The following is a 10,880-nucleotide window of genomic DNA, read 5'->3' as shown; positions in this document are numbered from 1 at the left end:
CCGAATAAGCTGCTTTAGTCAGAAGACAAATCCGACTAACCCAGATATCAGATAACTGGCCCATTTGGCATGTTACATATAATAGGCCTAATAATGTTTAGGGTGGCATTCTTTTTCACTATACTGTACATTCAACAGTTTAACTACAAAAATGTACTTCTAAAGAGATATTGATTTTAATAAAGTCAGTGTTTCCGATGCATTTCAGATGCACTTATGTCATCAGTTATCATTCATTGAATTATGATGGATATGAGGTACTGTCAATCTGTAGAGTGATAGAGTGATGGTGCTCCACCCCCCCCGATGTGGAAAATAGCAGATAAAATTAAATAAAGCAGTCAGTCATCATACATATTTCTCTTGACAACATTTTATTTTTTTAAGTTACACATTTAAAACCTCTTACCCTAATGCCATTCAATTTACCAATCTGGGCCTCGGTTACAGCAGCATGGCATTTAAATTACTTTTAACCTTCTCTGCCACCAAAGCCCTCTCAGACAAGATTATGGGCCTCTGAAATCCACCCAACTTAGTTGTTGGTGGTAATTAACAGTTAAGAAAAGACAGTCCAGCCCATGCCATGGTACAAATTATACCATGGCCCCAGTGCCAACCGTGCCCTAATTCCTCCAAGGCCATAATCCTTTCAAAAGACCCAAAGGATGGTATATAAACCCTAGGATAGTTGAGAAGCACGGCTTGGACTTCAGCAGTCAACTTCAGAAACTCCTGTAAAGCAGTCCAAGGATGGCAGAGCTAGGAGTGTTAGCTGCCAGGCGGCACGACGATACAACGAGAGAATCAGGTTTCGCCTACACCAACAGCAATAACACCAAAGGTACAGTACATTTTGTTCAGTGTAGTGCCTGAGGGTAGAACTATTGAAAGAGCCTGATTCTGTATATTCCCCCAAAAGATTGGAGTTATTATAGATTCACAGAAAGTAATTGGTGTCCTTTTTAAATTAAATTGATGTTGCTGAAGGTCTTTTGTTGCAGTGTAGTTCTCTCATACGTTATTTCACAAACAGCAGACATACCATTTGTAACTGGCATTAGCAGTACGCACAATGATACAACCAATACATTGAATAATTTGGGTCAGGACAGTGTTTTTCTTGGTCATAACTTTTGATGCAGACATTCTGTTCAAAATGTTTGTTTAATGTCCTCATGTGACCAGTGGTGGAAAAAGTACCCAATTGTCATACTTAAGTAGAAGTATAGATACCTTAATTAAAAATGACTAAAATAAAAGTGAAAGTCACCCAGTAAAATTCTACTTGAGCAAAAGTCTAAAAGTATTTTGTTTTAAATCTACTTAAGTATCAAAAGTAAATGTAATTGCTAAAATATACTTAAGTCTAAAAAGTAAAAGTATGGATCAATTCAAATTCCTTATATTAAAACAAAACAGACGGCATGATTTTCTTGTTTTCAACATAGTCAGGGGCACACTCCAACACTCACCTATAATTTACAAACTAAGCATTTGTGTTTAGTGATCAGATCAGAGGCAGTAGGGATGACCAGGGATGTTCTCTTGATAAGCGTGTGAATATGACCATTTTTCTGTCCTGCTAAGCATTCAAAATGTAACGAGTACTTTTGGGTGTCAGGGAAAATGTATGGAGTAAAAAGTATATAATTTTCTTTAGGAATGTAGTGGTGAAAGTAAAAGTTGTAACAAATATAAAAAGTAAAGTAAAGTACAGATACCCCAAAAAAACAACTTAAGTAGTACTTTAAAGTATTTTTACTTAAGTACTTTACACCACTGCATATGACTATATCAATGAGTCAGAAAGTTATAATAAATGTTTATCTCTTCTTCTTTTGCAGATCCTTTTGAGGGCCCCAACTACCACATTGCTCCAAGATGGGTATACAATCTCTCAACACTTTGGATGATCTTTGTGGTCATTGCCTCAGTCTTCACCAATGGCTTGGTACTGGTGGCCACTGCAAAATTCAAGAAGCTCCAACACCCTCTGAACTGGATCTTGGTCAACCTTGCTATTGCTGACATTGGAGAAACACTTTTGGCAAGCACCATCAGCGTTTGCAACCAGATTTTTGGCTACTTTATTCTGGGACATCCAATGTGTGTCTTTGAGGGATACACTGTGTCTGTGTGTGGTAAGAGACTCCTCCGTTTTACAAATATTTGAATTGTATTTATTGTACCAGTAATATGTGGAAATGGTAGATTAATGTATAGTATAGAGAAATTGATCAACACAAAGTGCTCCCTAAAGCCGTTTCCTTGGTGCATGTTATTATGGTGCTGTGTTTTCACATAGAATTAGAGTGTCTCTAACTTTCAGTACAACTGTTCCCCTGCACAGGAATTGCTGCTCTGTGGTCCCTGGCTGTCATCTCTTGGGAGAGATGGGTGGTGGTGTGCAAGCCCTTTGGAAGTGTCAAGTTTGATGCCAAATGGGCCATGGGAGGCATTATCTTCTCCTGGGTCTGGGCTGCTTTCTGGTGTGCCCCCCCCATCTTTGGCTGGAGCAGGTGGGATTTTTTTCTCTTTTTATTTCACTGATGTGTGAAAAACTCCATTGTTCAAAATCTCATTATCTCTCTCCCTCCACCAGGTACTGGCCTCACGGCCTGAAGACTTCCTGCGGACCTGATGTGTTCGGAGGCAATGAGGATCCTGGAGTCAAGTCCTACATGATCACTCTCATGATTACATGCTGCTTCTTCCCCCTGTTCGTGATCATCTTCTGCTACATTTTCGTGTGGCTAGCAATTCGTGCTGTAAGTGATATTTTAAATATACTATACTGTAGCAAGCAACTATGTTGTTAAATACAGTAATGGTCAAGTGTACCTTTTGAAAAGGCATATTAAAGGGTTAGATCTAAACATTTGATATTCCTTCTGAATGACCACAGGTTGCTGCGCAACAGAAAGACTCTGAGTCAACACAGAAGGCCGAGAAAGAAGTGTCCAGGATGGTTGTTGTCATGATTATAGCTTTCTGTGTGTGCTGGGGACCTTATACCTGCTTTGCCTGCTTTTCTGCTGCTAACCCTGGGTATGCTTTCCACCCTCTGGCTGCTGCACTGCCTGCCTACTTTGCCAAGAGCGCCACCATCTACAATCCAGTTATCTATGTCTTCATGAACAAACAGGTAAGTGTGTTAGTCTGATAGCTACATGAACACTGAACAAAAATAGGCCCTAATATCTTGATTTCACACGACTGGAAATACAGATATGCATCTGTTGGACACAGATACCTTTAAAAAAATGCAAGAGCGTGGATCAGAAAACCAGTCAGTATCTGGTGTCCACCATTTGCGTCATGCAGCGCAACATGTCTCCTTCGCATAGAGTTGATCGGGTTGTTGATTGTGGCCTGTGGAATGTTGGACCACTCCTCTTCTATGGCTTTGCGAAGTTACTGGATATTGTACATGTCGACAGGCATGCAGATAAACTTCCCTGAGGTTTCTGACAGTTTGAGCCGACATTCTTCGGTTGTGCAAACCCACAGTTTCATCAGCTGTCTAGGTGGCTGTTCTCAGATGACCCTGTAGGTGAAGAAGCTGGATGTGGAGGTCCTGGGCTGGCGTGGTTACATGAGGTCTGCGGTTGTGAGGCCGGTTGGACATACTGCCAAATTCTCTAAAAGGAGGTTGGAGGTGGCTTATGGTAGAGAAATGAACATTACATTCTCTGGCAACAGCTCTGGTGGACATTCCTCCAGTCAGAATGACAATTTCATGCTCCTTCAAAACTTGAGATATCTGTGGCATTGTGTTGTGTGAAAAAACTGCACATTTTAGAGTGGCCTTTTATTGTCCCCAGTACAAGGTGCGTCTGTGTAATCATAATGCTGTTTAATCTGCTTCCAGATATGCCACACCTGTCAGGTGGATGAATAATCTTAGCAAAGGGTGAAATGCTCACTAACAGAGATATAAACACATTTCTGTGCAAAATGTAACAGAAATAAGCTTTTGTGGATATGGACAACATTTCTGGGATATTTTATTTCAGAAACATGGGAAACATGGGACCACCACTTTACATGTTACTTTTACATTTTGGTTACGTATATATTTTGTACTCATATTTTTTTTCATATTTTGACCCATCAATAATAAAGTGGTTAACAAAGGAATTACAGTATGTCTACCTAAATGTAGAGGTACTGTATATTTTGTAGCTCTTTCCTCATGTTCCATTCCTATTCTCTCTCCACAGTTCCGTTCTTGCATCATGCAGCTCTTTGGCAAGGCGGAAGATGATGCCTCTGAAGTGTCTACATCAAAAACAGAGGTTTCCACTGTGGCACCTGCATAAACCCCAGACAATGGCATATCTCTTGGAAACAAATCGTTCTGAGGAGATTTTCAGAATGGGACTTTTTAAATGTACAGTACATCCTCTTGTGTTTTTTAAAGAAATAATTTCCCACAACTTTTCAGGAGATTATTAAGATTTACCTCATACAGGTGCAATGTTTGTAAAATCATTACCCACAAAAACTAAATGGCTATGAACCACCCATTGGAGCTTTTCTAATCAATGGTCTTTGATTAAACAAGCTGCGAGTTGTGTGGTAATTGATATGCATACTATAGTTATTTGGTACATTATGGGAATATGTATATACTACTACTATCAATGTCTGTCCAAGTGGTAATAAAATGTTGGCATCTTGGAAGGCATTCCCTTCACTCTGTAGTTGCTAAACTAGACAGCATCACAGCTAAGGAAAACTGAAATGAACTGCCAATGGAAATCTGATAACTCAAAATTATGTGAACAATGTATGGTTTGAAAACCCCTAAGTAGTTTATGAGGTAAACATGTTCTAATCCTCTTGCAAATAAAAAAACAAACAACAAAAAATATATAGTATAAAGAAAAGTGTGTATACAATGTATTTAACAATGTGTTTTTCTGATTGAAATAAATATCATGCATGCAGCAAATGAAAATACCCTCTGGTCTCACTTTCAATTTTTATACACTGTTCATTCAATTTTTATTCACTGATACCTGTTATCAATGATTGTTTAAAGACCAAACTCACATGACACACCCAATATGAATTGTCTGGTAAAGCGGATAGGATAGAGATTATCTCACAAATCAGGCTAAAGGCCGAAGTGATCCACTTGCATGATTATTGTTTTGTATTTACATGAGGAAAAGATAGAACGTAGAATGAAGTAAATTAAATCATTGTCTGATTATCCCCTCAAAGAATTCTTCCCTGTTTACTTTGTTATAGTAAAAACATTAATATTGTCAAAATGTGTTTTCTTTATTTAGAAGTAATAAGAACAATTGTTAAGTCAACTATTTTCTCTTTTAAGCATGAAGAGGATAAGGAATTTCACCTGAATGCTGAATTACGTGACACCAAAAGCACTTCTTATCCAAGAAGGATTAACCTTAAATTCAAACCTTGGCTTCAGTTCGACTGGCCGGCATAACTGAAGTTCTTTTTGGTGTGTGTGTGTGTAAGTCTTAGATCTTAATCTCGATGACGACATGGCTGGTATAAAACCCCACAGATTGGGGTACACCATCTTGTTGGTTGCTAACACCACAACAGGTGATCAGCAAGACAAGACAACAGAAGCCAACCACAAGACAGAGAAAAAGCGACCAACAGGTAAAGGCAAAAGCCTATAACTATGGCAACAAACAACTGGCAAGGCAAATATTTTAGAATAATTCGATGACTGAAATGGAAATAATATGTTGTCTTCTTTATTTGTATATTCTTCAGATACTTTCTCAGAAATGGCAGAAAGCTGGGGAAGTGCTGCTTATGCAGCCAGGCGACAAAACCAAGATACAACGAGAGAATCTTCCTTTACCTTCACCAACAGCAATAACACCAAAGGTGAGAGTGCAACTACATCTACCTTGATTGCAACTTCCAATTCATATATTTTATTTTATTTAAATCATGAGGTTATGTTAACTGTATTTAGTCATATTTTTATGGAAGTTATATACAACATAGATGGCATAAGTAAAATTTCACTTTACACATATAATTTGAATGAATTAATATAATTTATGTAATTTGCATTACTTTTGCATTTTAATTGATCATCTAAAAAGCATGTAGATCATCTAACCAGGCACCTGCACCTGTCATTTTCTCCTTAGAAAAATAATTTTGTCTGTTTGATCTCAGATCCCTTTGAGGGCCCCAACTACCACATTGCTCCAAGATGGGTGTACAATGTTTCAACACTTTGGATGATCATAGTGGTCATCCTCTCAGTCTTCACCAATGGCCTGGTACTGGTGGCCACTGCAAAATTCAAGAAGCTCCAACACCCTCTGAACTGGATCTTGGTCAACCTTGCTATTGCTGACATTGGAGAAACACTTTTGGCAAGCACCATCAGCGTTTGCAACCAGTTTTTTGGCTACTTCATTCTGGGACATCCAATGTGTGTCTTTGAGGGATACACTGTCTCCACTTGCGGTAAGATGCAGTTTTACATGGACTATACTATTATCTAATATTTAACAAGAAAATTATACATTTCTACACAGGGCTGAGAAAGAGTAATTGTCAGATGCTAGAACACCGTAGCATAGTGACAGTAATCAGAATTTCTCTTTTGTCTAATTTACAGTATATGTATATATTATGCAGGAATTGCTGCTCTGTGGTCCCTGGCTGTCATCTCTTGGGAGAGATGGGTGGTGGTGTGCAAGCCCTTTGGAAGTGTCAAGTTTGATGCCAAATGGGCCATGGGAGGCATTATCTTCTCCTGGGTCTGGGCTGCTTTCTGGTGTGCCCCCCCCATCTTTGGCTGGAGCAGGTGGGATTTTTTTCTCTTTTTATTTCACTGATGTGTGAAAAACTCCATTGTTCAAAATCTCATTATCTCTCTCCCTCCACCAGGTACTGGCCTCACGGCCTGAAGACTTCCTGCGGACCTGATGTGTTTGGAGGCAATGAGGATCCTGGAGTCAAGTCCTACATGATTACTCTCATGATTACATGCTGCTTCTTCCCCCTGTTCGTGATCATCTTCTGCTACATTTTCGTGTGGCTAGCCATTCGTGCTGTAAGTGATATTTTAAATATACCATACTGTAGCAAGCAACTATGTTGTTAAATACAGTAATGGTCAAGTGTACCTTTTGAAAAGGCATATTAAAAGGTTAAATCTAACCATTTGATATTCCTTCTGAATGACCACAGGTTGCTGCGCAACAGAAAGACTCTGAGTCAACACAGAAGGCCGAAAAGGAAGTGTCCAGGATGGTTGTTGTCATGATTATAGCTTACTGTGTATGCTGGGGACCTTATACCTGCTTTGCCTGCTTTGCTGCGGCTAACCCTGGGTATGCTTTCCACCCTCTGGCAGCCGCAATTCCTGCCTACTTTGCCAAGAGCGCCACCATCTACAATCCAGTTATATATGTCTTCATGAACAAACAGGTAAGTCTAAACAGGATTCTCAGACACTGTTTTTTTTTATCTTACTGATTTCATGTAACAAAGCTCTAACAATACTAATTTTTCTAAATGTTTCACAATTGCCTTTCTTGTGAAGTCATTTTTTTTTTAAAGCATTGGCTGACAATGTGTTCGTTCAATTTCGAGATAGACATATAATTTGAAAGTCTTATGTTTAATTATTCCTCTCTCTCCAGTTCCGTACTTGCATCATGCAGCTCTTTGGAAAGGCAGAAGATGATGGCACTGAAGTGTCTACATCAAAAACAGAGGTTTCCTCTGTGGCACCTGCATAAACCCCAGACAACATTGTACCTCTTGGAAACAAATCGTGAACGTTCTGAGGAGATTTTCCAAATGGGACTTTTCAAATGTACAGTACATCCTCCTGTTTTTCTTAAACAAACATTCTCCCACAACTTTTCAGGAGATTATTAAGCTTTACCTCATACAGGTGCAATGTGTGTAAAAACGTTACCCACAAAACTAAATTGCTATGAACCACCCCTTGGAGCTTTTTTAATCCATGGTCTTCGATTAAACAGGCAGAGAGTTATGTGGTAATTGATATGCATATTATAGCTATTTGAGTGGTACATTATGGGAATATGTATATACTACTACTATAAATGTCTGTCCAAGTGGCAAGAAAAAGTCGGCGTCTTGTAATGCATTTCCTTCACTCTGCAGTGGCTAAACTAGACAGCTTCACAGCTAAGGAAAACTGAAATTAACTGCCAATGGAAATCTGATCATCTCAAAATGATGTGAACAATGTATGGTTTGAAAACCCCTTACTTTTAAAGTAACTTATGAGGTAAACATTTTGTATCCCTCTTGCAAATAAAAAAACAAAAAAATAATAATACTAGTATATAGATAATTGTGTATACAATGTATTTAACAATGTTTTTTCTGATTAAAATACATTTCATGCATGCAGCAAAATGAAAATACCCTCTGGTCTCACTTTCTATGTTTATACACTGTTCATTCAATGTTTATTCACTGCTACCTGTTATCAATGATTGTTTAAAGACCAAACTCACATGCCACACCCAATATGAACTGTCTGGTAAAGTGGATAGGAAAGAGGTTATCTCCCCAATCAGCCTAAAGGATCGAAGTGATTCACTTTCCTCATGATTGGTTTGTATTTACATGAGGTGTATTGCATGTATATGAGAGGTGAAGTCAAGTGCAGGAGAGCGGAGTATAATAAACAGGCGCACTTTAATACCGGTTACCAAATGACAGCACATAACGCATACAAGTGCTAAAAACACAGTCTAAAACAAAAGTGCAACGCCTGACAATCATCCACATAACAATCACTCACAAATACAACATGGGGAACAGAGGGTTAAATAATAAACAAGTGATTGGTGAGTGAAGCCAGGTGTGATAAGACAAAGACAGAACAAATGGAAAATTAAAAGTGGATCGGCGGTGGCTAGAAAGCCGGTGAACGGCTTCAGCGGAAGTCGTGACAGTACCCCCCACTTTGACACACGGTTCCAGCAGCGCGCCGACACCGACCTCGGGGACGACCCGGAGGACGAGGCACAGGGTGAACCGGATGGAGACGGTGGAAATCCCGCAGCATGAAGGGTCCAGGACGTCCTCCACCGACATCAAGCATCTCTCCTCCGGACCGTCCCCCTCCCACTCCACGAGGTACTGAAGGCCCCTCGCCTGACGCCTCGAGTCCAGGATGGCTCGAACAGCATACGCCGGGCCCCCTCGATGTCCAGAGGGGGCGGAGGAACCTCCCGCACCTCAGATTCCTGGAGTGGACCAGCCACCACCGGCCTGAGGAGAGACACATGGAATAATGCGATTAATGCATTAATGCGATAATCTGGGGGAAACTGTAATCTATAGCACACCTCATTCAGTCTCCTCATGACTTTAAATGGTCCCACAAACCGCGGACCCAGCTTCCGGCAGGGCAGGCGGGGGGGGGGGCAGGTCTCGGGTCAAGAGCCAAACCCTGTCCCCGGCCTCGCTGCGGTGGCGGTTGGCGCTCGCTTTTTGCCACCTCACGGCCCGTTGTAGGTGCACATGGGCGGCGTCCCAGGTCTCCTCCGAGAGCTTGAACCACTCGTCCACCGCAGGAGCCTCGATCTGGCTCTGTTGCCACGGTGCCAGAACCGGCTGATACCCCAGTACGCACGGGAAAGGAGAGAGGTTAGTGGTGCAGTGGCGGAGTGAGGTTTGGGCCATCTCTGTCCAGGGGATGAACGTCGCCCACTCCCCCGGCCGGTCCTGGCAATATGACCTCAGAAACCGACCCACATCCTGATTTATTCTCTCCACCTGCCCGTTACGGGGTGAAAACCTGAGGTAAGGCTGCCCGAGACCCCCAGACGTTCCATAAACGTTCTCCAGACCCTGGATGTGAACTGGGGACCCCGATCAGAGACTATATCCTCAGGCAACCCGTAGTGCCGGAAGACGTGAGTGAACAGGGCCTCCGCAGTCTGTAGGGCCGTAGGGAGACTGGGCAGAGGGAGGAGACGACAGGACTTAGAAAACCGATCCACAACGACCAGGATTGTGGTGTTGCCCTGTGAGGGAGGAAGATCCGTCAGGAAGTCCACCGACAGGTGCGATCACGGCCATTGTGGAACGGGTAGGGGTTGTAATTTCCCTCTGGGCAGGTGCCTGGGAGCCTTGCTCTGGGCACACACCGCGCAGGAGGAAACATAAACCCTCACGTCCTTGGCCAAGGTGGGCCACCAGTACTTCCCACTAAGGCAAGGCACCGTCCGACTGATGCCAGGATGACCAGAGGAGGGTGACGTATGGGCCCAATAGGACAAACGGTTGCGGACAGCAGACGGAACGTACCGGCGCCCAGCTGGACACTGGGGGGAAGTGGACTCTGTGTGTAACGCCCGCCTGATGTCCGTGTCCAGCTCCCACACCACCGGTGCCACCAGGCAAGAGGCAGGAAGTATGGGAGTGTGGTCCATGGACCGCTCTTCTGTGTCATACATCCGGGACAGTACGTCTGCCTTAGCGTTCTGGGAACCTGGTCTGTAGGATAGAGTCAAAACTAAACGGGTAAAGAACATAGCCCACCTTGCCTGGCGAGGGTTCAGTCTCCTCGCCGCCTGGATGTACTCCAGATTGCGGAGGTCAGTCCAGATGTGAAAAGGGTGTTTAGCCCCCTCAAGCCAATGTCTCCACACCTTCAGAGCCTTGACAACAGCCAACATCTCCCGGTCCCCCACATCATAGTTTCGCTCTGCCGGGCTGAGCTTCTTCGAAAAGAAAGCACAGGGGCAGAGCTTTGGTGGCGTGTCCAAGCGCTGAGAGAGCACGGCTCCTATCCCAGCCTCGGACTCGTCCACCTCCACTATGAACGCCAAAGAGGGATCCGGATGAGCCAGCACGGGAGCCGAGGT

General features: G+C 42.5%; 2 protein-coding genes across 2 annotated transcripts; both read left to right on the top strand.

Moving 5' to 3' along the window:
* Nucleotides 1-686: 686 nt before the first annotated feature.
* Nucleotides 687-4,968, top strand: LOC112219959 (red-sensitive opsin-2). The gene is made up of 6 exons (XM_024381455.2): nucleotides 687-844; nucleotides 1,848-2,144; nucleotides 2,354-2,522; nucleotides 2,606-2,771; nucleotides 2,909-3,148; nucleotides 4,227-4,968. Exons 1-6 carry the CDS (start codon nucleotides 754-756, stop codon nucleotides 4,323-4,325), a joined length of 1,062 nt encoding a protein of 353 aa, XP_024237223.2. The 5' UTR covers nucleotides 687-753; the 3' UTR covers nucleotides 4,326-4,968.
* A 531-nt stretch (nucleotides 4,969-5,499) lies between these two features.
* Nucleotides 5,500-8,417, top strand: LOC112219969 (red-sensitive opsin). Its single transcript, XM_024381466.2, has 7 exons — nucleotides 5,500-5,649; nucleotides 5,767-5,883; nucleotides 6,184-6,480; nucleotides 6,655-6,823; nucleotides 6,907-7,072; nucleotides 7,210-7,449; nucleotides 7,665-8,417. Exons 1-7 carry the CDS (start codon nucleotides 5,526-5,528, stop codon nucleotides 7,761-7,763), a joined length of 1,212 nt encoding a protein of 403 aa, XP_024237234.2. The 5' UTR covers nucleotides 5,500-5,525; the 3' UTR covers nucleotides 7,764-8,417.
* Nucleotides 8,418-10,880: the final 2,463 nt, after the last annotated feature.

This window comes from Oncorhynchus tshawytscha, linkage group LG02, assembly GCF_018296145.1.
Source record: "Oncorhynchus tshawytscha isolate Ot180627B linkage group LG02, Otsh_v2.0, whole genome shotgun sequence".
NCBI lineage: Eukaryota > Metazoa > Chordata > Actinopteri > Salmoniformes > Salmonidae > Oncorhynchus > Oncorhynchus tshawytscha.
The sequence above is the reverse complement of the archived record's forward strand: the minus strand, read 5'-3'. Positions and strand labels throughout refer to the sequence as shown.

What these genes read in the sequence shown, in the direction of transcription:
- LOC112219959 (XM_024381455.2), top strand. Translation starts at nt 754, where the DNA reads ATGGCAGAGCTAGGAGTGTTAGCTGCCAGGCGGCACGACGATACAACG. An exon ending in ATACACTGTGTCTGTGTGTG is followed by an intron (nt 2,145 to 2,353) that starts GTAAGAGACTCC and finishes TCCCCTGCACAG; the next exon opens with GAATTGCTGCTCTGTGGTCC. An exon ending in CCCATCTTTGGCTGGAGCAG is followed by an intron (nt 2,523 to 2,605) that starts GTGGGATTTTTT and finishes TCCCTCCACCAG; the next exon opens with GTACTGGCCTCACGGCCTGA.
- LOC112219969 (XM_024381466.2), top strand. Translation starts at nt 5,526, where the DNA reads ATGGCTGGTATAAAACCCCACAGATTGGGGTACACCATCTTGTTGGTT. An exon ending in CAACAGCAATAACACCAAAG is followed by an intron (nt 5,884 to 6,183) that starts GTGAGAGTGCAA and finishes GTTTGATCTCAG; the next exon opens with ATCCCTTTGAGGGCCCCAAC. An exon ending in ATGTCTTCATGAACAAACAG is followed by an intron (nt 7,450 to 7,664) that starts GTAAGTCTAAAC and finishes CTCTCTCTCCAG; the next exon opens with TTCCGTACTTGCATCATGCA.